At 45.5% G+C, this 27,688-nt stretch overlaps 1 protein-coding gene across 4 annotated transcripts; it reads right to left on the minus strand.

The window, feature by feature from the left end:
* Positions 1 to 473: 473 nt before the first annotated feature.
* Positions 474 to 27,688, minus strand: LOC1276953 (protein spinster). 4 transcript variants are annotated; one of them, XM_001688797.2, is made up of 7 exons: positions 26,444 to 27,688; positions 7,494 to 7,851; positions 7,096 to 7,422; positions 5,995 to 6,256; positions 3,961 to 4,059; positions 3,580 to 3,889; positions 474 to 2,472 (listed from the first exon to the last, which is right to left on the minus strand). In XM_001688797.2, exons 1-7 carry the CDS (start codon positions 26,850 to 26,852, stop codon positions 2,381 to 2,383), a joined length of 1,857 nt encoding a protein of 618 aa, XP_001688849.1. In that variant the 5' UTR covers positions 26,853 to 27,688; the 3' UTR covers positions 474 to 2,380. The 4 variants fall into 4 exon arrangements, with proteins under 4 accessions (XP_001688849.1, XP_316366.4, XP_001688848.1 ...); XM_316366.5 differs by lacking the exon at positions 5,995 to 6,256 and adding an exon at positions 6,667 to 6,928; XM_001688796.2 differs by lacking the exon at positions 474 to 2,472 and adding an exon at positions 2,857 to 3,282.

Here is a 27,688-nt window from a genome sequence, read left to right on the forward strand (position 1 = left end):
CTGGTACGATGCCTGGTATTTTGGTCCGCGCTAGTAGCGTTTCGATTGGTCGCAGCATCCCTCAAATGTAGTGGACGGAGCGAGAGAAAGGATACTCACTCTCTCCGTCATCTTTTCTCTCATATGATAAGAGCATGTGATAAGCGCCCACTAAGAGAGAGGAGCTTTAGATCTTCCCACACCAGCGGGAGCGAGACATGGAGAGAGTGTGGATCGATAGATCTACCTCCTGATTTGGATGATCTCCTGGTACGATGCCTGGTATTTTGGTCCGCGCTAGTAGCGTTTCGATTGGTCGCAGCATCCCTCAAATGTAGCGGACGGAGCGAGAGAAAGGATACTCACTCTCTCCGTCATCTTTTCTCTCATATGATAAGAGCATCCCTTCATATTTTGTGATTTGTGATATCAATACTATTTCAACATAAATTCAACTATTTTACACTTCTTTCGTAAAAACAACATCACAGCTGTAAATTATATACGTTTTCGATTTAATCCATTCGTTATCTATTCCTTTGCACCGTCCGAACCGTCGCTTGGTATCTCCTTTCGTTAACCCTTAGACCTCTCTTCCTCTCTTCCGTCCTTCCTTCCTTCCAAATGTAAAGAAAAACAGACAATCTAATAATAAATAAACGGGTTTTTTTGCAACCTACTATCATCACTTCTCTCTATACTCTTACCCAACTAACGCATCCCCTACCAGAAGTCTTTTGCACCCATTGCACCCCTCAACCACAATTTAACAACACAATCACACACCATTTTCGTAAGGCAAAACAGCAACAGCGCGATGAAATGGTATGATGGACTCACTTTCCGTCGCCCTTTGCTGCTAGATTTAGTAGTGTGTTCAGGCGTTCGGCTTTTTGTTTGGTAGCTGAGTGAGTTTGCTGAACAGTACACACTGATTGCACAAAGGTTAGCAAAAACTTTGATCAAAATCAAAGAGCAAAAGAGCCCTGTAACGGACAATCGTTTGTGATTAAAAACAAACAAAAGAAAGCGCCAGAAACAATTCAAAACCACTGTTCCTCTGTTTCGTGTTTTTCCAACAATCTTTCGCTAATCGCTAATCATTTTCTTTTGTCAGTCAAATTTATTCCTAAACATGTATTTATTTGTTGCCCCTTTTGTGCCTTTTGTGAATAGTTTACCAAAAAAAAAAAAACAGCCGAAATTGGATGCATCTTTATACATTTACAAAACACAACAGGGTGTTAGAAAACGCGCTACAGGCAATATAAATGGCCCCTTCTTCCGGAAAATACCTTCTCACAGACTATTGCTTTCGGGTTTCTTCGCCCTCTATCTCCCTATGATCCCGCACACACACCCACAAAACGTTCGATTGCACGTGTACACAAACATGATGTGTTGGCTTCTGTCCTGCTCGCGTCACTATCGCGTGCTTCACTATGTCCTAAATTGTTTGTATCATACTGTTTTCTTTTCTCCCCCCATTTTCCATTCCCCATGCGCTTGTGTTCTACTATCACGCACTACTTACTTTCTAAACGCGGTTCGATCGTTCGACGCGTGATTCGATGATGAATGGGGCTTGAATTTCATTATTCTAAACGCGTCTACTTACCGGCTAACCCTAACACAGTGTGGAGAACACCAGCCGGAGGAGCGAATGATAGACGATGGGTAGGTGTTGTTGGGGTGGAGTGGAGCTATTTACACGTATTACAATTTAGAACGGCGTCTTCCATCATTCCTCCTCCTGCCGCGGAGCCGGTTTAGTAATCGTCGTTAAAGCACAGCACGAAGTAACGATATCGGGGATCGATCCAGTAGTACAGCTAACTGCAGGAGGGATGGGTGCTAACTAGGGTGAGGGAAGTGTCCTTAAATCTAACCTGATCTCTCGCAACAAATGTGATGATGCAAACGCCTCCGTGTACGGCTCCGTGAGAATGAGCGAACTGCTGCGGCACTGTTAGCTCTCACACACGCTTACACACTCCAGCTATCTTCTTATCGTGTACTCTCTTTCACTGCTTATAAATATATATATGGTATTGACAATTAACCACGTGCTGCGGTTGTGCACGTTTGGAGTTCAGTTCTGTTTGTGTGTGTGTGTTTGCCATTGCTTACTTTGCTTCGCAAGTCCTTGGTATAGTTAAACACTACCCCACCGCACACTTTGTCGGCGTCGTGCAACGAACGCTCCAATAGGGAGTCCCCGCTAGGAACCGAGGCATCTTTGATCAATGATCCTTCTCCTGCTGCTGCTGCTACTGCTGCGGCTCTTGAAGCAAGAGCGCAGCGAAATGCAATCCTTGTCGACCAACCTTCGCAACGCGGGATGAAAGCCTTTGCGTTCTTCCTGATATTACTGTGTCTCTGTATGTATGCACGCGTGGCTTTATTGCCTTGTGCTTGGCGGTGGTAACGCGTCTTCCATGTCCGATACGGATCCACCTAGCTGGTGCGCCGAAGCATTATTTGATTGATTACCTGTCGAAAATTGATGAAAGGGGAAACAGATTAGTGCAAATAATTCCACTTTGTTACATAAAATGACACGGAAAATGAAATAAAACAGAGGCTAAAGCATTCAAACAGGGCTGATAAAAGCACAAAAACAAAAACGAACGAAAATACAATCTACGACAAATTGATTTTCTAGAAATGAACGAAAAACGGACCAAGTAATTGTGATACAACATAAAACTTAAGACAATAACAAACACGATCAAGAGATAAAACACTACACGTGCATGTTTGTAGCTAGTTAAAGAACTACAAAATAAACTCCAATCAAGAAACAGGACAATAGCAAAGAAAACATGAAAAAAAAATCACACCAAACGGCACACGAACACTCAGACAAAACTGACCTAAAAAACCAAAAGTAGCGCCGTGCGAAAGCGAACTTATCTAATTGACGCTGCGGCTGCTGCTGCTGCTGCTGGACTGAGGTGTCTTAGAATTACAAACAACAATTGTAACAACTTTGATTCCACCTTCCAGCAAGCACTGCCACGCGTCCTTCAATTCGTAACGATAGTGGTAACACACACATACGTGGTAAAGTACGCCACGCACAGAGAGAGAGGGAGCGTTACGAACCGAAGGACACCACCAATTAGATAACCTCACACGTCTGTCGGCGCCGTTAGGAGGCGGCGATGGTCGAGGCGGCCGAGAAGGCAGCGCTACTACTGCCGCCGGTACTGCCGGCGGGACCGCCGACCGGTGACCGCTGCCCATCGTCCGTACCGTTACCGTCCGAGCCGGAACTCTCGCTTAGCTCTAGCTGACAGCCTGCGCAATATGTGTGTGAAGAAGCGGAAGGTCCCGCAACACCCCCGCGTAAATGGCAAAATGAAACACGCACACACACATTCCCGATGAGATTGATGGTTGAATGGAGCGCGAACGTTTGGTTGTGTGGTGGAGAAAAGATCGAAAAAAGAGCATCAAACGGTGTAGTAAATTGGCGAGTCATAAAAGTCAAGCGATGCAACAGCCACAAAGCGCGTACTATCGCGTAAGCGGAAACGAGTACGGTGAGAGATGGAAGTGGGAGCAACAATCAAGTGAAGCAACGTTTTGCCCTACCTAGCACCACCGCTTCGACGCGTGCCCGATCCCGATCGATGTAGAACGCGGTCACGAGGAAGAACACACCGCCGAGGATCTCCACGAAGCAGGTGGAAAACAGCGCGTACTGCAGCGCGCGGAACTGCACCAGCGGCGAATCCTCTGCCGGCGGGCTGGCGGCCTGCAGCATGGCCACGGTCGAGTTTTCGGCCAGCTGCGACAGGACGGCAATCGAGTGGGAGGACGACGATTCGACGCTCGGGTGGTACGCATCGGTTGCGACGGCATCGTGCACGATGCGAAGCACTCGCTTGATCGATTCCGAAATCTGCGAAAAAGTGGAGAAAAAGGCAATGATTAAAACTCTCCGGACTAGAGAGAGAGCGGGCAAGTACTTACCACACCCACGAAGTACGGGCTGCCAGCATCACCGAATGCGTGCGAGATAAGAATCTGGAAGGCCTCTGCGGTCGATCGTCTCGTAGGCACAACGACGTACTGCGAAGATAAAAAACAAGATGATTAGAATGAACGTGTAGGGGTGATTAAAAGCGAATTAAGCAATGGATTAAGAGAAAGAGCGACCAAGAGGAGAGCTTCACGATAACGCGACAGGCGGTTTGTGGCAGCACTTGCAACAAATTTACATGTTTGCGCTACTGCTCGCAAGATGGCGCTGTGCGCAGTTGAGAGATGGAATGCGTGCACGGCGGGCACGGCGCAGACAGCGCGCGGAACAGGTTTCGCTTTCGATTGGTATTTTTAAACGCGTGCACATTTGCGTGCAAACAGCTGACTGTCATTGACCGAGCAACAACAACAAAAAGCAAAACAAAAAACATTGTTTTCACACACTATTCCTTACTGTGTGATTGATATTGTTCTATCCTCACGCGGAAGAGGTTGTGTAGTGAAATTGTGGCAAAAACGTCTTTTTTTCGTAACCGTAGCCAATCCATCTTCCTTGCTTCGTGACAATCTATGCACCGATGCTACTGAGGAATGTGTGTGGTGGTACTACAAACATGTACGTTGAGCCGATACGTTGGGCGATCGTAGCAAGGACAGACGATATTTACCACCCTTTTCCTGTGCTCAGCAGGAACAGGGAGGACAGAAATTAAAAAAACCCAAAAAAAACTGTCCAAAAGTTTATCAAACAAGTATTTTTTTTTTTGCAAAATCTCTGCCGCGTTTTGTCGTCGATAATTGGGAAGCTCTCTTTCTCTTGAAATTTAATAAAATAATTAAGCATGAATTGTTGTTGTTTTTTAAAGCTTACAATGACGATTAGTTTACGTAAAAGCACACAGAGAAAACATCTACATTTTAATTGGAACGCACACACACAAGCACACACATACACTTACGAAAAACTACCTTCACCAGGGGTTGTATAAGTTATTTTAAGGAATAAAAGGACTATATTCAGAAAAGTATTGTGATATGAGAGAAACAGATTTTTATCTCCTTTACAGGGTTTCCCACGGGTTCTCATAGTTGTGGGACAATTCCTTGACTCTTTCTTATGGGAGAGAACTTCATATGATGGAAATTGGACTCCATGGCACCCTTTTTGGGCAGACTTCTTGGAAATTCCTATTGAATTTGACAACAAATGTGCTATAGTCTCCAATTCCCATTACATTAAGATCATTTCCTATAAGAAATAGTCTATAAAGTGTCCCACAGTTATGAGAACATCTGGAAAACCCTGTATTATTGTCAATTCTCAAAAGCACTAGAAGTAATCCAGGGATTTGAAGGTTTTTATGAAAACACTCTGGATTGAATGGAATCAGTTCGAAGGAAGTTGAAAAGATCCCGATAGCAGTTAATAAATGATCAACTTTCATTGTAAAAATGCTACAAAATGCTTGTTTGTGCATTGCAAAAGGCAAAGTCAAATATAGCAGGACAAGGTCGTAATCTATTTACAAAACATGAAATATATCACATTCCATTCCTGCTTGAATGTTACCAACAGTTCACCATAAACCTTCACCATATTTAGGATTAGTTTACCTTAAAAACCAACAGAATTGGGATTATTTACTAGGAAAACAGGGAAGCGAAAGTGTGCGTGCGTGCGTGCGTGTGTGCTCGTTCGCTCTCGTGTTTGCGTGTGTATTCATAATCTAACCAAGTACCCAAAAGGACACAAAAGCAGCAGCAGTAGTAGTTAAAGCGACGAACGATTACAGTGTTCTTAAGATATGGACAAATAGAGAGACTTTTGCAGTAGTACAGTGAGGCACAAGAACATGTGTTAAAGTATTAGCCGACTAGTGAAGCAGAAGAGGACTAGTAGTTACAGAGATGTGGTAGAGCACAGCACATAGCTTTTGGGTCCAAAGAGTGAGAGAGAGCGAGAATTAAAAAAAAAACACACACACACAACAGTGTACTGGGAAATTGGTGATTGTCTCTTACCAGCAAAATGTCCGCTACGATCGCCCAATTGAGATTGAGGGCAAGTTCGCCGAAAAAGATTAGCGCATACGTCGCGTAAATGTTCGCCCGCACCGAGAACATGGCGCCGACCAGCAGGGGCGCACTCAGAAGCAAACCGGTCGCACAGATGTACGGGTCGGCCTTTACGTTTTTCGCGTTCAGCCGCTGGGACAGGTACGACCCGAGCGGCACACCGATGATGCCGGTCGTCATTGTAATTGCGCCGAATATGAACGACACCCTTTTGGTTTGCGCGTGTGCGTGAATGATTTAACGTAGTATTGTGATAATATGTGCAGAGGAGGGAGCATAGATTGTCACGGGCAGGCAAGATCGGAACGACATTGTACGACAAATTCAGAACACGGGCGCGCAGGATAAAACCACCACATAAAGGAATAGAAGAGAAAGGGTTCCGAAAAGAAAACGAAAAGAAAAAAAAAGGGAAAATTTGATTAATTTTGAGCAAGGAAGGAACCTGTAGAAAAATAATTATTATAAAAACAGGAATGCTAAAATAAGGCTCGACTAAAATTGTTCCAATATGCCACAAACTGCCGCTAGGTCTGTCTGCGCATCCTTCGTTATCGTGTACGCCTCTTGAAGCTTGCTCTTTCCACGCTTCCATCGCTGTTTGCTACCATCGCTTACCAGCAGCATGTCGGCCACTATTGGCCAGGACAGATTGAGTGCCACCTCGGCAAAGAACACCAGCGTGAAGCACCAGCCGCCGCTGTACTTAACCACCACCAGGCCCAGATAAATCAACGGCGAGCTGGTGATCAAGCCGGCCGCACAAATCAGTGGATCTGCATTCCTATAGTGTGGCCGCAATCGGCTCGATAGCAGTGTGCCAAGCGGTACCCCGATCAGCCCAGCCACCATCGCGACGGTTCCGAACTTGTACGAAACGCTTAATGGGAGTAGGAAAGTATGGGAATGTTGTAACGCTTTCATTAGAACAAAAAATAAACGGCGCTGGCACGGGATTACTTATCCGCCTTCCTAAAAAGAAACAAAGAAAATCGTCCCGGGAAACGCTCCGGAGCATCCCGGCCAACGCATTTCCGGGCTACTTACTCGTTAAGTGTAACATGCTCGTTGCCCGGTTGCGAGATCAACCCCAGATGGATGAACTTCGGACCCCACCAGGCCAGCGCACCGGTCACGAACGCCACGCAGGTGAAGCCGGCGGTCGACAGCATGAACGAACGGTTGCGCATGATCGCCTTCACGTCCTCCTTGTACGAGGTGGTCTGCATGTGGTGTGTGCCCTCGCTCTGGCCGCGCTGCGGATCCCGCAGCATCACGATCAGCACCACCGCGATCGCACCCAGCACCGGCGTCACGCGCAGCGACCATACCCACGAGTTCATAATGCTGGCCATCTTGGCACCGACGATGTACCTACAATGGAAGAATGTCATATTAATATCCTGTTTTTTCGGCTCTCATGGAGTGTTTCCATCCCAACCTACCCCAAGCCCGACCCGACCGGGATGGCGAAGTAGAACAGGGCCAGCATCCTCGATCGCATCTCGCCGACGAACAGGTCGGAGATGATCGTGGGCGCTATCGTGCTGTAGGACGCCTCGCCAATGCCGACCAGCGCCCGGAACGTGATGAACCACCCGAAATGGTCCATGTACGAGCCGAGCAGGGTGGTCGTGCTCCAGAGCGACACGCCCAGCACCATGATCCATTTGCGCGAGTACCGATCGCCCAGATAGCCGAACAGCGGTGCGAAGACCATGTAGGATAGCACGAACGCGGTCTGCAGCAGGCCACCCTCGTCATCGCCGATCTTAAAGTGGTCCTGTATCTCTGTCAGTACACCTGGAAAGGGAGGGAAAAAAAGGAACACGTTAGCAATGGAGTTAATATCACGCGGGGAGGTTACCATCATTATTAGAGGGTTTTTGCGAGAAAGGAAAAGAAGAAGCTCCATATCTAATTGAACCACACGGAGACGTTAATGGAGCTGTGGTTTATTTAATCCCCATTGTGCGGGGGGATACCGTAACAATCGAGCTGGTCGTCATGAGACGTGCGCGAAGACGTCACAAAAATAGAGATCGCATGATCGGTTGCGCGAGTGGCAAAAAAAAAAGGCGTAAAGGTAAGTTGGAACGAATCGTCACCAAGGTGTGTTGCCTCTTTGCGCTTCCGTTGACGCAAATCTTGGATGGGTAAGTGCCCAACTCCTTTCAAATGCTCTCAATTATTACACTGCTTGGCGGATAAAGCAATTGATTGCTTGCGGGATGATGATCGTTGAGCAGTGCAAGGATCAATTTATATATTTTAATACTGCAGTTGAAGAGAGAGAGAGATACCTTTTCGGGGAAAGAGGTTTTGCATTCATCGATTCGACTGCTAAAAATAAATAAATAAACTCATCATCATTTAAAATGTAACCCATTTGCTCTGCTATCGATTAACCTTAAGGGTTAATTAGGTATTAAATATGCTACGAGCTGACCCATGTCGCATCCTTTTATGGACAAAAAAATGCCTTTCGGGGTAGAATGTTAATTAATTCCGTTTGAAGTGTTTGCTATTTGCTTTTCCACCCCGTCCAAAATGCAATTAAAATGCATCGTTTAACCTTCGGTTCCACCTCCCTTTACGCTGCAGCCGCTGCAAGTTCAATCGAGTTCCGTGTATGCATTGCCGCTCCGGGGGTCAAATTTCACCGGCCCAATTATTTTCCAAAGCAGCAATACAGTTAAAAATGCCCTTTCGAACTGGGATGATAGACTGTTTTAACAGATAAATCGTTGCTCAAGATTGGGGAATGCATGCATGCCCCTTCCGCTGTCGTAATGAGAGACACTGTGCACCCGGGTGATCGAAGAATAGCGCCAGATCGGATGATCGGTCCGTCAGGTTCACGTGATACGGTTGTACAGTAAGGCGCCCCGTCTTGACGACTTTGAACCTTTGAAGGACCACGCCAAAAAGCAAATACAACAGCCAACCAAAGAAACGCATTGACCGGGGGGGGGGAGCACTGATTAGTGACACTTTGTTGAAGGAAAAGCAGATCGTCGTGATGCGACGTGACAAGGAGAGCGAAAGACAGTGCCGCCTGTTAAAAATGGGGTGTATTTTTATTTCCGTTCTATCCGCAGCCAAGCGCGGCCAAAAGAGTGGTGGTCAACAGCACACCAAGGCGATGGCCGGCAATGACACGCGGTTGCATCATCCGCGGGCTAGGGTGGCGAAGAGCACACAAACACAGCACCGAACGTCATAAAGAATGCTCTTACTCGATGGATGGTTGGTAGAGTTTCGCCTTTTGATTCTTTTTACGAGCGGAAGGATTTAGGGAACGTTTTTGAAATATGCCGAAGGGAAGAGAGATTATTTTAGGCTTTTAGTACTTCAAAGTGATTACTCAGAATTTATGAGGGATCAGTTTATTAGAGCTATTTTGGTGTACAAGCATAATACAATGATTAAAAAATGTAAATTGAAAGTATATTGAGAACAAACAATCAATTCTCAGCCAACAAGAAAATCAATCACTTGATCGAATCATGTCGACGAATGTGTTCGCAACTGATCACGCGGTAAATAAAGCACGTAAATGGTCGTAAACGGTCACACCGACGTGCTAATGGAAGAAGCCAACTGTCAAGGCGCAAATCAGCAAGTCCAGGACGAGGTGACATCGTCGTGCGTGCCCGTCCCACGCTCTTCTTCCCAATGGACGGCATACATAACCTCAATTGTTCTTAAATTTAATTGATCCAGCAATTCACCTCATCGTGGGAAGAGTCACCCGGCCCGCCGGCCGGTCAACTTGTTGCGTCCAAAAGGGCCCACACATGGCCGGAATGTCTCGCGCGGAGCGTCCATTTGTGCGGTAATTGGCAAATTGGATTGGTAGCCCGGTGGCGGTGAAGGTTAGAACAGAAGTCAATCTATCCCGTGGCGATCACATTGATGATCAAATTTGCCAATATATATTAATGCCCCAGGGGGAATTGGACAGTAGTACAGCAAGGATAGCAAAATATCAATTGATCAAAGGTTGACCCACGTTCTCACGGTCAGAGCGGGTTTGTCAAGATCATGTACGTGGATCGTGCGATTGATTTTGAAAACACAGTTTTCACCAGTCAGTCTGTCGGGTCGATTGCAGATGTTTGTAAGTTTTCGCAGTGTGAACTGATCCTATTTACGGGGCGTTAGTTAGAAGCGCATTCGCGTTTTGGTTCAATGCCAGCCTGCTACCAAGTTTGAGTCATTGGTTTAATTAATTCCAATTCGGATGCAAGATAAACAAAGCGTCTGTGCAGGCAACGCCAATCCTGCTCGATCGTACGATATATACGGAGACCTTGAGTTTACTCTTTCTCTCTAATGGCGATTCTTCTTCTCAGTCTTTTTCAGCAGAAGTATAGATTGAAAAGAAAGGCAAAGATGTAAAAGTAATGCTTTCGAAGTACAGTACCGATCGCGTGATCGCGAGCGCACATGACCACGTATGTCGAAGTATGCCACAACAGTCGGCAGATATAAAAATGCGTTTCTTTTTACAAAACCAAAAGAGCACAGCTCGCTTAAAACAACAGCGAGAACGTGCGTTCCCCTTTTCTTTATGTTTCGCTTCTTTCTTTTTTAAACCGTTCCGTGGTTTATGCTGCAAAGTGCATCCGCGATCGGGATGAAGAGAGAAGCAAGCAAAAAAAAAATACCCTCAATCGTTGTAACATGAGGCAGACATCACTTCGATACGGTTAATTTGACTTTATTTGGGTGAAGCGTGACGGGTTTACGGTTCTGTTTTTACCAAGCCTCCTCAAGTAAACACAGGTTGAACTTGTTGTTGCGCTGAAGGTTCCAGCCAAGCTGCGTTCCCTCACAATGAAAGATGCACTCGACCCAATCTAAACAAAATGAGGGAATATATGGATGAAGTTCTACGCGCCTCGTCCAGCCGACCGACAGGGGCGGCCACAAGCCGCCACGCGGTTGAAAGCAAAACATTTACCCTTTTACCTCCATGTGGCCCCTAAAGCGGGAAGCCGGAGCTGTCGATTTATTGACATTATTTCGACGAAGGGGTCCGGTTGATATGATGTGAAGAGTTCATTAATGGGGAACTTGGAACTAGGGAAACCATAAAAAAATAATAAAAATCGTGTGTTCTTCTTTATTTGGGACGCCCACCAGCGAAGCGATATGCTTTCAGCTCGTTATGACTCCGTTTCCCTCATGATTGATCGTCGAGATGTCTAGCTTCCGTTTTCACTGACGGGAGAAGCAAAGTTTTGGAAGAAGGGTCGGCGGACGAACAAAAGGTATAAAAATAAAACGCCACAACACACACACACACACTTGATATGCGGGGGACTGCATCAGAGCGAAGCGAAAATGCATCAAATCGGAGGCGTTAATCCATCACCCTGGAAGTGTAAGGATCCGGGAAAACACAGCGATGAGCGTTAGGCGCGCGATGATTGATCGAATACAAACGTGGACCAGTTCTACATCCGCACTGGGCCTGCTGCTCGTACATCTTTTTTGAGTAAGATCTCGTGACGACGATAAAGCCCTACCATGATATCCATATTTAAAACAGAAGCAAACAAAAACCTTCATTCTATGCGCGCTTGCCACGCTTTGTAAGGGAATTCCAAATGGAACTGAGTGTGCGGAGGGGAAAACCCAGCCATATCAATCGCACTTGTCACGGGCCCGAAACGGAAACCTTTCGAGGCTATGAGATCACTAGATAGCTCTTCTCTCGACACTGTTTGGATGTTTTACAGCTGGTGTGTTCATAAAGCTGTTTTATGCTCTCTGCCTTGCTCTCCTCTCTTTCTGATGGTACCAGAGAGATCCAGAGAACATCTTCACCAACCAGGAATCTTGTCGAGTGCCCGGAGGCCCGGAGTCCAGATGTGTTAGAAACCACATGGTGGACACACCCCGACCACGACTCGGTTTCCAAAGTACCGGCTAAGCAAGTTGTTTGCTTTCGTAATCAACTCTGGGCCGGCCTCTTAAGACACCGGCCGACCGCAAAAGGTCAGTTTCGAGAGCAGGTGTGTGTGAGCCGTAGCAGAGGTGTCACTGAGGCCAACAATCTTATCTTACCTTGAGAAGGTGGTAATTTAAGCGCATTGCAAGACCCGCACAAGTCAACTATCTCTGACAACGGTTAATTATTGTATTGCAATGCTTAGAAGAGGAAGACTGTAGCATGTAAATTGCTACAAGTGAAAGGAATTTGCTTGGTTGTGTGACGGCGGGATCTTCATATGGACGGCACGCGGATCATCAAGTAACTTTTGCAACAAATGTTACCGAGTTTATACACTTACATAATCCACACCTTACCAAACGCGTGGTTGCATCGTGCGAAATTGGTGCGAGAAAGTCCACCGCGTGTGCAGGGAAAGGTCCCAGACCCAGACGACGGCGTCAGATAGATCATTTTATTATTAGCTAGCGCGTGCAACAACAACCCAAAAGGGAGCCGAAATTAAATGCCAAATCACACGGGACGACGAACTGACCCACATCAGCGGCAAGGAGGGGGCATAAATTTGACATAACTTCTCATCTCGCTTGGCCTCTGCGCTAGCTAATATATCTTGACCGCCCAATGTGTGCCAATGTGTGTGCGCATTCGTAACAAAGCAGTGGCGGACCGGTGCGCGCAGGTAACGCGTGAATGATTTCCACGGAATTTGGTTAGTTTTCACAATTTATCATTGTGAGGAAAGCGGCAAAAACAAAAAAGCCCGATGAATAGTGAACAGTTTATCGAATGAGAGTGAAATTGCTTCATGATTTTCGATGCTGCTGGCGTACTATTTAGTACCAATTGGTATTTAAAGTAAAGGCCTAAGACAAGCCCATCGCTGGCAGGGACCAACGTGTTCGTTACGTCAACGTGCTAAATGACAAAAATAAAATGTAGCGTTAAAATCGATTCAAAATACCGTAAAAATGATGAAAATGATGCAAATTACAAATTGAAAATCAGTTTAGCTAAATACAATTTTTTTTTTTTGTAAAGGTTGGTCTTTGGCGGACTTCAAGACAATGGATTTCCTATCAACTTTTCCTTGTTTCATATAGCAAAATTGGCAAAAGAGTGAAGATTCAGTCAAAGCAATAAAACAATAATTCAACCACAAATGATCTTAAACATTTACATGTCGTTCAGAATTTTGATGAAATTTTTGAAATTAATAAATACTTTGAACCAGTACACCGTCCAACGGTAAGTGCACCGGCACGGCTCCGTGGTTTATTGAAAAGATGCAACGACTTCTACAACGGCGGAAAGTAGTTCGATACTCAAAGAAACTCAAAGAAACCATCCTCGCAAAAAAACCTTTTTATTTACTAAATTAGCCCTTTGAGGCATATTTACAGCCCGGTAAGGCTATAAGTAGGTTATCAAATCACACCAATTGTAAGAAAAAGAAGTTGCCAGTATAAAATAAAAAGATCTTATCAAAGTACATGCAATTTAGAATATTACAAGATAAAACATCGTTGTTTGACTATTCCAGCAGCAAAACCAGCTTTGGAATACCAAACAACAAACATTCCCACCTAATCTTGTGAGCCTTAAATCTGGTGCAATACTAATCGCCGCTAAGGGATTTAAAAAAAGACTCAACAAAACTGACCGTTTCAAACTGACTCAAACCAGTACGAGCGGTAAACGTCGGTCGTTTACTGTTCCTCTTATCAGGTCAGCCGTTTTCTTACCCCTACAACCTGAAGGTGGAGCGCTGAATGTCCATCATCGCTGGTAGGGTGATGTGTAGTAGGTGATGGGACGCGACGCGTCATCAGCACGTGAAACGTGTTTTCTGATGGGATGACACACACGCACCCAAAGCAACAAACTCTCTGGCCCTGACTGTCGAGGGGGGGTGGATGGCGCCATCACCAATACCAGGGCAATCATCCCCCTTAGCGCCACGAACACACGGACACCGTCGTCTAGCCACGGCAGGGTACATCAGTCTGGACGTCGGTACAAAGTCGTTCACGTCGACACGTCGTTCCCAGCGTTAGACGCATAAACCACCAACGAAGAACCAAGCGCTCGAAAAAACAGCAACAACTGCCTGAGAAAACGTGTGAATGGGTAAAAGCAAAGCGCCAAAAAACCTAACAATTGACCAAGAAATTAAGTACCAAACAAGCTGCCCAATTTTAAACACCGAACGCGAGCAAACTAACGACAGTCCGGTAGGTTTAAACGCACCGACGAACGATAATAATAGCAACGATTAAGCACAAAAAACGACGAACAAACGCGCGCACACGAAGAAGACAACCCCTGCCGGCCGCTGGGAAGGCCGTTTGGGGATGTGAAGGCCTCCTTCCCCGCCTTCCCTGTCCCACGCCCCAGAGTGACGTCATCCGGTGTGAGGCCGAAAAAGTTACCAACGCCGCTCTGATCGTACGCCGATTGGTCGATTTCGGATCGCGCCACTCTATCTATCGGGAGAGTTTTGCTGCACACACTCTTGGTCTTGTGTGTGTGTAGCGGAAGGGGTTGCCTGCCTTTTTTCTCTCTCCTTTTGTTGTGTTTGTGGATGTCTGCTCGCATCCCTTGCAACGCTCCTTCGGTTGTGTTTCATACCCCCCAATGGCTCCATCCAAACAGCAAAAAATGGATCCACGCGGAATGTGTGCGCTGCGCTACAGATGCGCGTCTTTGCTCGGTGTTTCTGTGTGGCGTGGCTCTCTTATCGTGTGCCTACGAAGGGAGAGAGACAGAGAGACTTACTAGAGGGTGCGTGCAAAAACACCACGTTACCCCACACGAATACACACATAAGGTGTAGGGCTTCTCATTGAGGGTAGTGTTGGGGTTGAGAAGAAGCTTTTCATTTCTTTAGCACCTACAAGCATCCGGTGCAAGAGAAGACCCAGTGTGCAGGGTTTTGCTAGATACTGTGCGTTTTAAAACTTCAGCATTTTTCTGTTGTACAACTGTCAATTCAAATTTTTCTCATTATCAGTAACGTATGCTTTGAATGGTATCACCGCAATGCAACGATCTCAAAATATTTTTCAACAGCAAAGCTGTCACAGATGACAGTTGTTGAAAAACATCTCACAGGTGTGCAATAATGCTGTTAACATTGGAAACTAACACAAATTGCACAAGTTTCCAGATCAGTTATGCAAAACTTAGTAAACGTTGCACATAGATAGCGTTAAGGATGTTTCCAATTCACTTTTAAATGTGCACAACATTATTCACCGCGAGCAATATGATTTTCAACAGTTGTCACATATTGTATTTGCATCAAAATACATTTCCAGTTTTTACACATGATTTTCAACTCAACACAAAGAACACGAGCTTTTGACGCGTTGAAAATCATGTGGAATAACTGAAAAAATATTGTGATGCAATTAAAACATTTGACAACTTTAAAAAAAAACATCAAGCTAGCAGTAACAAATGTAAGTGTAAGTGTGTAAGTTCTTTGTTTTTACAGGGTTTTCAAAGACACTTTCGAATGTAAACATTGTTTATCACCGCGTGCAAGATATTTATCCACATCAATCTAATATTTCATTTCGTCATAATAATTTTTAATGTCTTCAGCATGATGCTCAACACGACTCAGTTAACAGTTCTTTGTTATATGTTGAAAATCAGGTGTAAGAGCTGAAATTTCATTTTGAAGCAAATAAACTATTTGACAGCTGTTGAAAAACATCTTGGATGCGATGAATAATTATGTTCACATTCGAAAGTGACATGGAAAACCCTGTATGTCTGAAAAGATTGATTTAAATAAATAAAATAAAATAATAATAAAAATACTTGAAGTATGTATAAAAAATAAGAGGTTTTAAGACTTTATTTTTATTTAGTTGCAGTAAAGAATTACTGAAAATCATCTTGCCAGAATTAGTCCAACAAATCAACACCCTTATAGTGATGAACTAAACCCATATTCAGTGGACTTAATAATACAAAACTAACATTGGTAATGCCTGTAACCCTGCTCAAATGTGAGGGCTACATGTTAGCGATGTTTTCATTTTACATTCTGCACGTTCTGAGCACAATCCACTGTGCCAGAGAATGCACTTTTCTCTCGCGGTAATGTAGCGGAACGGAAAAAGGGATTTGCCGATGTGCAAAAAGGCAAGCAAGCAAGAATATGCAAGGAATTTTGCAGCATTTATATTTTTTTGCTATTGCACATTTGCTCGCAACCACACACCGCCCGTTACGAGCGCGTTTGCAAAAGCGTTTAAAAATAGTTACCGGCTCTCCGTTCGTTTGGGAACGTTGGAAACAGTCAAGTGCGCAAGTTAGTCCGGCTCAATTTAAAGACCCATTTTACTCTGGTTGCCCCATCGACAGTGCGTGCAGAGTTGCAAAATATTGCATAGTGCGTTGTTGTTGTTGAACCTGCTTGCTTCATTCTGGTAGCGATTACAGTGGGTTTAGTTTCGCACAGTAACCTTCTTCTTTTTTGTTTTGTCCCCCCCTCTTGGACGGTGCATTATCAACCAAACAATGATAAGAAAGAGCTCATTAGATTTAAACAAACAAACTCAACAAGGTTCACATCCTGGAGCAAACGGGGCATCGCGTTAGAGTGTCGCTTCTTCAGATTTCATGAATGGATGGTGATCATTCTGGGCGGTTAGCCGTACGTTAGAAGAGTGCATTACTCATCAACTAAAATCGTACCCCTGGCCTTGTTGGAACACCATCGCGTGATTCAATGTTTTTCGTAAACATCGTACGATTCTTCGACAACAGACACAAACACACACCATGCCGGTACACGCAGGCGTGACTATCGTCATAGGCAAAACACACGGAACACGTGAGGTTGTTGTTGTTGGTTTGATTATGATGCGAGGGGAGTCAATGGAATGGAATAAAAAATAGAGAAGAGAAACAATAATGCAACTCTTCTGGAAATTGCAAGAACATCACGGTTTTTGCAGATGTATCAGAAAAGTTCCACAAATAATTTTGAGTGTAAATTTAATTATAAATTGAACTTCGGTCCTACATCATGTTCACAATTTTCCAAAAATAATACAACCAAACACGTGACCAATTACTGAACAGCCGCAATGCAACAGATGGAAATTGGACATTTTAATGATACGCAAAACCAACACGCACTATTTGAATCCATCTAAGTGCGGGCAAGTTCTTCCACTTCCCAAACCGTTCTGTACCGTAAAAACACAACCAACTCGGGCCCCCCCCTGTATTCATCAAGGGCACCACTCCAGCAAGCGTCTCGCGGGAAAGTCAAAAACAGTGGCCGGCGGGAACGGGAAGTCACGAAAAGAAATGTGAAGTGGAACAGGAAGCACTAAAGCAAAAAGGAAAAGCAACACACACCACCGAACATGCTGGAGAAAACAACAGCCTTCATTAATGGCCTGTTGCTCATTGCAGCCGTGGGTTGGAAGGGTGGGAGTAGCCCACCAGCGCCATGTCGCCATTCGTGGCAAACCGTCGTCGTCGGGCGGTGACTTCCGATTGGTTTCGTGCAAATGTGTCTGCGTCATGCATCGTGCGATGTTTGATTGCGGACCAGTATATGGCCTCCCTCGCTCGCCGTTATGCAGGGTACTTCACTTCTCCATCTCCTTCATTGCCGCCTAGCGTTATCTGGAAGGCAGAGGGGAGAGAGATGGTCATGAGCCACACCCTAAAACAGAAGTCCCCATTCCATATTGTAACCCCGTTTTCGTTTGTGTTCGTCGGGTTATTGTTGACAGACAAATAGTGCAAACAAATCGACGAAAACCCCCGAAAGATTATCACAAACCACACACGTTTGCATGCTGATCGCGTAATGGAAGCGTTTTGTAAAAATAAATCGCATCTGCATCCGCGCGTTCCGATCCGTAAATCGTCGCCACGTCTATTTTCATCCATAAAGCACCGTTTGTGTGTTTTTTGTGTTGCCCTCTCTCTCTCTCTCTCCATCTCTCGTATTTTACTCTCGGTACTTTTAGTTTTCATTATTAAACGACTCTATGTGGCCGAGTTGCGCCAGGGATGATATAATTATCGCTAATTGTTGCCCACCGTATCTCACTGGCGCTGCTGCGTAACAGAATGCGCCAACGCGTCAAACGACGACGGACGGGGCGGTACACACAGGTTGCGACACGCGTTGTTGCTGCTGCGGTGTTTGTCGCACCAGATATGGACTTTGCGATGATTGCGTGTGTGATAGGGGGGCAAGAGTGGCCACATTGGCAAGGGAGTTCGCTCTATCACGTCGCTTATCAAACGTTTGATTGCTTGCCAATCATCTCGATCGAGTGATGCAAGTCGAATGCTTTTGCCATTTCTGAAGCAAAACTCAGGCGAAGGGTGACTTTTTACGCCAGAGCAAAATCGGTGATGGTGCAATATTGACCGTAAGGTACAAGATATGCGTGCAGTAAGCAAAGAAGCATTTATGCAGGGGTCCTCCGTTACATTGTAAAGTAATAAAACTTATCACAAGCGCAGCGGATTGCATTCTAAAAGCAACAGCCAAGCAAAAAGCTAACTTAGCAGATGATTTCATAACACAGCCATATGACAACGGAAGGGACGGTTTGTGACATCATGTGACACGATTTTAATAGCAACTGGTACGGTTATTTGTTTTTTTTTTTTTCTTTTGTTATATTGTAGAGAAAAAACTGATTTAAAAAACACAAATCTACGAAACTGTAAACTTGCAATAACGTTTGTATGTTATGTATTTTATAAGTTGCATTTCAAATTTGTACCACCCAGTCAGACAAACGGATCGAATGGAACATTATCCCGCCACGATGTAGCGGCTCAGCATACATATTGCATCGTGCCGTGCGTAATTGAACACGATTACACCAATCGATTGAATTGTAAATGCAATGCCGATTCGTTCGACAGCGGCAACCCCATTTGCTGCGGGACGTCGCAGCGGTTCAGTCGCAATGGACCGACCAGGCGGCGGTTCGTTACAAATATATACACGATCGTACGATCGTCGTCTTTTCCGGCCCGACCGGTAGCAAATGCAGGTAGAGCTGGCACGGCACTGGGCGTGCTTTCCTGCCGCTGGCCACGCACGTAATACGATATACCATCGTGACGTCGTCGTCGTAACTGTTCTTTTCCTATTCGGAATGCCACTAATGTGACACTAGTCAAACATACCAACCAGCCGTAGTGCGTATGATCATTTTCCATCCCTCCCCCATTGCATCAACGGTGGAATGTTAATGCAGGAATTTATTGTGGACGGCCTCTTTTTCTCACAGCGAGAGGATCGATTTGCTTATTGTACAAATATGCCAACGATGCACCGAATCTTTTCCATTCGTTTGCACCATGCAGTGAGGGGGGGGTTTCTCGCTTTCTACGGCTGAGGTTTTGCTTTGCTCAGCATGAATTGTGGATTTGTCAAAGCTAATTTACGATTGTTTATCAGACACGCCGTGAGGTCTATAAACATAAGTCTGTGTTCGAAGGGAGATCATTTAGTTTGTATTGATTTATTTCGACACAACTTAGAGTACGATTCGAGCCAAAAATAGTTTATAAAAGAAGGCTGACTTTGAATTACTTTAGCCAAATAAACATTTCTGCCATGTTTATGTATTGTTGTCAAACTCGAAAAAAACACACGCACTTTAGTTGAAGAATCAGGCCAAACAAATCATCAGCGGGAACGCTAATGTTTTCTGAGCGATCTTCTTGCCACATATCATAGTGGGATTATGCTCCAAAACCAAATTACAATCTCCCAAGAGAGGAACAAAAAACCAAAACTCCACAAACATACCACCAGGCCCAAGTCTCAACTGTGAGTGATGGACACGAGACATGCGCCACGACATGATGTAATGAGATAGGGCCCCCCCCCCCAAAGGTGAAACAACCCGTGCCAGCCCGTGTCTGGGCCCGCATTCATGTCGTGATGGATTCCATATCGGGCCCGAAAACTGAAGATTAACCACAAAAAACCAGCTTTAAAGTGATCGACGATTGGAAGAAAAGCCGCCCACCGGAACACAGTGCCGGGAGTGTGTTGTGGGGTAGTGAAATGCATTAGCCGCAGAACGGCACCCACACGACGGCTGGATAGGATGTGTGTTAAAGGTGGAAAAGAATTTAATTTAAACTAGAGATAATTTATGTATTCGTTCTTTTGTGCCCTCTGCCCCTCCGGGTGCATCGCACGAAATGCATCACGCCGCCCACACGTAGAGAAGCTCTGAAATGCATTTATACCGTTCTCTAGCCTGTCCCACACACGCTACCAGCAGAAAGACGACTGCCCCGACCACCGTTGCAGCTTAAGGCAGCATAATGTATGGGATATATTGGGCTGAAGGATTTTAAACATGATAACAACACACGAAGCAACGGAGTCTATCTGATGTTGGTGGATAAATTATTACCCCCGTGTAGGTGTGTTTGCTGCTGCTTTAGGGAGAAAAGGAGAAAGAGGTGGGGGGGGGAAACAATACTGCCCACACCCGCGGTTCAGTTACAACGTTTGCCCGGAAGGATCAAATTTATGTTTTTTTTACGAGAGAAAGTTTATGAAGATGTTCCCCTAATAGAAGGGATAATCAAATTGTGGTCACAGTAAACGAGCGAAGCGATCGCTTGAAGTGGTAATTTGATTTAATCTTCCTGTACCGATAATAGGCTATATTTTATTTAATAAAATGTGCCTTTTACGATCGTTTCTTTACCCATTTTTTGGGATAAATTTCCTTGGAACATTCAAACACGATCAAACGCTAGCACCGAGATCATGTAAGGTAAACACAAATGCCCCTTTTTCTCGAATGTCCTCAAATCGAACGATCGGTCGATCGGTTGGTGGGTCGGGCTTTTTATTGACTTTCGTTGTTCGTGAACATTCTTCTCCATTCGAGTTCATCGTTGGCCCCTCACAAAGCGTGTCTAATATTTACCTTGCCTACATAACTCGCAGTGCGATGCTTTTTGAAGAGCAGCGGGCCACCGGTAGGCAAGCGTTCAAGTGTTGTGCTCTCTTGCTGCTTCTTTTCATTTGCGAAACCAATCGGTAGATGGAAGACGAATAATCAACAAAGGAACGAAATTAACAAACTCTCAACTCGTGTGTATGTGTGTTTCGTTGCAGTTTAGTGCAAAAAAAAACACGGACGTCTCAGCAAAATGTCCGTCTTTAGGTCTCAATGGGCTTCTCAAGGTGGTTATAATGTAGAAAGGAAGGTGGGGTAAAGCAAACACCCCTAATACAGGCAGCTAAAAACTGTGTAAAATAATTACAATAAAAAAAGTGAAATTTAAAACGATCAGTCAATAAGCATTGAATAATTAAAACCTGTTCTGTTAATTAATTAATTTTCACATAAATTAATTTCACATCATGACGCTTTTGCTCCGGCTTCCCCTATACAACTTAATGGCTGTTTAGCACCACCCATCTATCGCTACGCATCGCGCAACGTGGAACGGCGAATGAAACACCTTGCACTGTTGGCCATAAAAGTGTGCTTTAGGTTTTGTTGAGGCTACATTCCTCCGGCGCACCATCGAACGTTCTACGAACTTCTTCAGACTACGTGGAGCCTGCCTTCCCAAAAGCAGCGTAACGATGGCATATTTATTTCACTGCGGTGGAATTCCCTGCTTGAGCGTCTGCTTTTTTGCACGATTATGTATGCTTTCCAGCTTAATGCTATTGCACATAGCTTCAAAGCATGAATGCAAACACACATTTACACCTTTGTTTGTGCGGTTCAAACTCGTCCCCGTGGGGCGTTCGCAAAATGAGAAAGAAATGCCGAAATAAAGTAGCGAATTTACTATTCCTAACTCATCGCCGCAAGTATCGGCAAAGTACGGGACGTGGTGTCGCGGCCGTTCGGCAGCTTCAAGCAGACAGAAACGCACCAAACGGGGTGAAAACAACTGCCACGAATGAAACCGACCCGTTTAGCCGTTATTCCGGACAAGGTCGCTGCCGAAAGCGTTGGCCCAAGCGTTGGTGATGGTGTAAGAAGGCGCTTATATTTTTATTTTGCACACACATTTCTTTCGAGCAAAACAACGTGCCGAGCCGAGGCAAAGCGAACGATTTTCCACCACTGCTGCACGGACAGGGAGTGACATTGAAACATGCAAAAGACGTCATACTCCCGGGCATGGGACGACGGTGGAAAGTTTATGCATTTTTCAGCATTTGCTAATAACCGCATCCCACTCGGGAGGGGGAGAAGGAGGCTTCTGGCGAGTGAATGAACCCGTTGGTGACAGTTTTTTTTTTCTTATTGCAAAAGTGGCATTATCGATCCGAAAGTTGGAGTTGCATCTCATTTGCTTCGTCTGGCCAGTGGGTTGCGCTATGGCTCAAAAAAAGGAAAGTGACGATCAAGCAGGACCCGTACTTTGTAATTTGTTACAGTACGCCGGTGTAGGAAGGGATTCAAAATACAACCCTCAAGAGTAAATCATTCAAAAAGTGAGAAGAAAAAAACGTCCAAAAACACGAAGTAATGATTTTCCAAAATAAAACAACCGCAAAATAAAGCCGAATAATGAATAGCATCATCTTTTCACCTTCTCAACTCGGTGACTGACAGAGAGAGAGAGGGATAGAGAGAAAAGGAGGAAGACGTAGGTCCCAAATGCAACCGCTCAACCGGCAAGTTAAGTGAAACTGCTTTTACTTTTCAACAGTTTGTCCATCTGATTAATATTCGTACTTGGTTCATGGTTCCTTTTTTTGGGAATTTGCTGCATTTTTTTTACCTTTCTCCCATTGGGATCTCTCACACTCCAACGACAAATAAAAAAACTGGAACAACACAACATCGTGTGTACCGTCGAGCACCGGGGGTATGTGATTTGGTGGAAAATAATTACACTAATGGTGTATGCACGCGAGTGAAAACTCGTGGGAAACTACACTTGGGATATCTTCCAGGGCAACCGTCGTGTGTGTGTGTGTGTGTGTGTGTGTGTGTGTGGGTCCTCCCTAAGAAAGCTCAAGGCCACCTCAAGGCATATGCAATTCAAAGTGACTTCATCTTCCATCCGGACTTATCGTTGGAGTTACGGCAAGCAAAGCTGGTGCACAACGAGGTTTGCAGAAAGCACTGCTCGGAGGAAGAGTTTGTGGTCCCTGAATGGCGCAGCGAGACACACCATGAATGGAGCACCGTCCGTGTGAAGAGGGCGGGTAACAGTCGGGACAACTTTTTTAATTGGACATGCAATCGCGTCATCTGAGTACACACGCCAACACACACACACACACACACACACTCCCTCCCACACACGGTCGCCAAATTCCCGGCCACAATTCTCACGCGCCTTGTACGCGTAATCTTTTTGCGCAGATGAATCATGACGCTTGGGAGGTACAACGGAAAAGGAAGCACGAGGTCGTCGTTTCCACCGCTTTTGGAAATTAAAGAAAATGTTGGCATTATGTTTACTCTTTCAAATCTGCTCACTATAAAATAGCTAGCTGAATAAGAGCTACTGTTCCAGTTCTACAAGTGCTTGACAGTTCTATCTGTTGAAAAAGGTACAGTATCAGTTTGGCCCTTTGCAACATTTCTCCTTCAGCTGTACTAATTAGTTTGCGGCTGGGCAGGCAGAGGCCCTCTTTTCACCGGAGAAAGTAAAACAAGCTCAAGGGTGTATCACTTCAGAAGGGAAAGTGAATCCAATTAGAACCAGTTGAAGTGCTAACCGGGCAAACATGCCGCGAACGAGAAGCCGCGAACAAACAATCCTATAAGAAAAGTTTACCGATTGGATGCACAATTTGAAAAAAAAATAGTGTAACAGAAATAGTGAAACATTTTTAATAATGATATTCTTCTGTAATCATTTTGTACAAATATTAAAAACAGAACAACAATTGTAGCAAAAAATATAATAATACTAAAACATAAAAATATTCACATTCTTCTTCTTTGGCTCAACAACCGATGTCGGTCAAGGCCTGCCTGTACCCACTTGTGGGCTTGGCTTTCAGTGACTAATTGATTCCCCCCCATAGCAGGATAGTCAGTCCTACGTATGGCGGCGCGGTCTGTTTGGGGATTGAACCCATGACGGGCATGTTGTTAAGTCGTACGAGTTGACGACTGTACTACGAGACCGGCTAAAAAATATTCACATTAAAGGTTTAAAAAGAATAATGTTGTTCTTTCTATTTGAAAAGCGCTTGATTCTTCACAGTTGAAGATCAACTCGAGGTCAAAAATTGACCCCCAATTATTATTGAAAGCTTCCAAGTGTCTGTGGTGCGTAAATTCCCCAACCAAACAAACAAACAAAACTATTCAGCCCCAGTACGAAGAATACTACGGGAAATCTTAACAGAGCCTAACAATCTTCCCCTTTTCACAGTGCCGATCTTATACCCGAGTTTCACCACAAAAGTGCGCTAGAGAAGAGACGGCGTTAACAGCAAGCGTAATGCTCAATCAGCCACAATCAAACGGGACGCTCTGTCCCCTGTTCCTGCGAAGCGCTCCGGACCAAATTATGACTGACAAATGGGATCTTCACATCCATCGACCGATCTACCAGCTGCGCCCACCAATGTGTAAGCGTACTGCTGCAACATTTAATAATGTTTGATACCATCTTGTGGTACGGCACCTTCGAATAGGGCTGAACGGAGGGAAGCGTAAACAAACAAAAACCATCATCATCCTCATGCGGCAAGTCATTACCGTTGCAATTCGTTACAGCCCGTGAGTGCAGGCGCATATTTGTCTCACCCCGCTCTGAGGGTGCATCAATTTATTACATTTAGTACAAAACATTGGCCAAAACCAAAAAACACACACACACCGTACATGAAAGGCGCAAAATTTGGTTTATGATTTGGAACGATAACCCGGGGGACAGCCCGGTACACGCGTAGTGTGCGAACGGGGAGTAGTTCCCTGATGGAAAGATACGCAAACCCCTGCAAATCCAAATCGTTCGATAACGAATTTTGACCTCAACAAAACGGTCCGCTCCGGCGGCCATCCAGCAGCGAGGGTAGATAAATGCATTTATTATAACACCATAATCGGGCGCATTATTTGTTTAGCACGATTGCCTTTTTTTCCCTTCCGCTGGGATGTGCTTCATTTTGTTCCGTATTTCCTGCTGCAAGGAGCCGAACCACACGGGGCCCTTTACAGTGAAAGATTTTTAATCTGACAGTGGAAAAGGGATTTTGGCGGCAGCGGGAGAAGAAGAAAAAACCATCTCCCTACAGAACAGGAAAAAAAAGACTTATGACACGCAGAGAGGATCAACACGCGGGGGCAAGGAAGCGTAATAAATTACACACGAAATCGGGGGGATGGGAAACCTTCAAATTCATTACATGTGGCTTTTCTTTTGCATTAAAAAAGGGAAAGAGTGAAGAGCTCACTGAACCACGCAGAACCACGTGTTTGCGTGTGTGCAACGGAGCGCCCATCTGTGTGCGATGCAGCGATAGAATTAACGATGGGACGTCCCGGCATTACGTTGAGATATAGCTTTAGAGAAGGTTTAAAAAAAGGTTCTGGGAGGGTATAATTTAAAGGCTGAACATAACGCAAACTGTATCTGTGTACCCGCGAAGAGATAAAACTGAAGCAATGGTGAATGTGATCATTCAAGGGACAGAATGTTGGGAGAGTGTTGGAAATTTAGCGTGACTGTCGAAGCGCTATTATCGCTTTGCCTGCAATGTTTGATAATCGATTGGAAGTGAAGGAACATCTACGTGTACGTGAGATGTACGGTTTCAAAAGACAATACAGCCGATAGCACGGTGTTGAAGATAAGATTTTGAGAGGAATGAGTATTTCCAACCAATTGTTTCTTTGGAGGAAGGCTGTACTCGATGAATGTTTTTAGAAAATCATCACAAAACGTGTCTTAAGGTCATATAACATAATTTAACCGTATAGAGCTACTTTATATGTTAACCTTCTTCTTGTTTTAGTGTGAAATTTCGCGGATTTTAACCAGATGTACATGGAATATATTCACAAATTTGGCATTCATTTATGCACGCAACCAGGCAGAGGCCCCGCGGCTACAAAGTAAAAAGCCTTTCCAGCCGAAAACCCGACAGCCCCCGAACGTTCTACCGTGAGTAAATTAAAATACGCCTCGGGGTTGCATTCCGCAACGTGGCCACACCATTGTAATGCGTATAACGCGCACGCCTCTCCCCCACTCCAATTTGGTCTCTGTCTTCTTCGTGGCAACCTGTTGCTGCTGTGGCGCATCTTTCCGGTACGGCGGTGAGTCACCGAAAAGGCGCAGCAGAACCGCCATAAACATACAACGAGGTGGGGAGTAGGTAGGCCAGCATTGATGAGACATGCAAATAAGAACGAAACGTGAGACACTGCAATTGCAGGCAGGGAGCGCACTTACCCGCAATCGTGAACCGGTCCATGTAGTTGATGAGGTTGACGAAGCACAGGACGCCTACCGTGAACCAAGCGTTCGCCCCGATCGAGCTGGTCGTCGTCGTCGTGACTGTGTCTGTGTCCTCGTCGTGCGGGTTCCCCCGCGCGACGCGCAGCTCGCCCTCGTCCATCGAGGACGTTACCGAGTCGGAGTCCGTCGGCATCAGGCGCTGCTGTGAGTTGGTGGCCGGGATTTTCCCCGCCGGATTAGACTGAATGCCACCGCTGGCCGGTGCTTTGCCCATGATGGCGGTTGCCGCTGCACCAACGTTCCCACCGCCGGCAGGCATACTGCTGCTGTCCGCGGTGCTGCTGTCCACCGGATCGATCGGAGGTTCCGACGCAACTTTGCTGTACCCTTGACTCGAAGGCATTCGAACGTGGAGCGCGCCTCACCTACCCTCGGTTTCTCTTCCCCTGCCTATCCCTAGCTAGCGCTACTGTTGCTTTACGATGGCGGCTACTCGGATCGGTGCCTTTTGCTTGTTCGCTTTCACACTGCTGCTCTCTTTTTTTTTTGCCCACGTGTGTGTGGCGGTGGCGGCGGCGTGCGCGCTTGCGAGAGGAAAGTGATTATGTGGCAGACGTGTGTCAACGGTATCGTACGATTATTGTTACGCTGCGGCCACGCGAAACCGCGTCGGCACTTTCTTCCGTGGCAACGCGTCACAATGTAAACAACACACTACTACACACGCGAGCTATCAAAAAACGGTCTTGCACACAGCGCGGGGCACGACGATGCGGGCAGCCGGAAAGATGGGGAAATTCTTTTCCACTTTCACCCTGCTGCTGACTAGCACACCACACCGGGATCTTGCACGGATCCTCGACACTTGTAAAGGTTATTTTTACCCAACTAACACACAAAGATGTAAACACGCACACGCACGCACACGCAGAATCACTTTGCGAAAAATCAGGCTGATCTATGTCGCTCGCCGCACACTTGGATCGTGCATTACACAATTGATAGGCGGCGTTGTGTGTGTTTCACAACAATGGCGAACTTCTGTTATCTTCACGCCGTCTGTACGGTGATGATACTCCAGCGGATGCTTTAACTTTCGCGTCCGGTTGGTGTTTCTGCTTCTTGTTTGCACTCCGGAATGATCCGGCTCGGTGGCAGAATGAGATTTTCTATCGGAGCGTGCGGAACACGTCCTCTTGCCACGAGAGATAATTTTGGTCTAGTCTCGCCTAACCGGGG

Source organism: Anopheles gambiae, chromosome 2, assembly GCF_943734735.2.
Source record: "Anopheles gambiae chromosome 2, idAnoGambNW_F1_1, whole genome shotgun sequence".
Lineage (NCBI taxonomy): Eukaryota > Metazoa > Arthropoda > Insecta > Diptera > Culicidae > Anopheles > Anopheles gambiae.

Coding starts and splice junctions, on each gene's coding strand:
- LOC1276953 (XM_001688796.2), bottom strand. CDS start 26,852: ATGCCTTCGAGTCAAGGGTACAGCAAAGTTGCGTCGGAACCTCCGATC. Junction 4,060..5,994: donor TCGTAGCGGACATTTTGCTG/GTAAGAGACAAT, acceptor TTATCTTCGCAG/TACGTCGTTGTGCCTACGAG. Junction 3,890..3,960: donor GCCCGTACTTCGTGGGTGTG/GTAAGTACTTGC, acceptor ACTTTTTCGCAG/ATTTCGGAATCGATCAAGCG.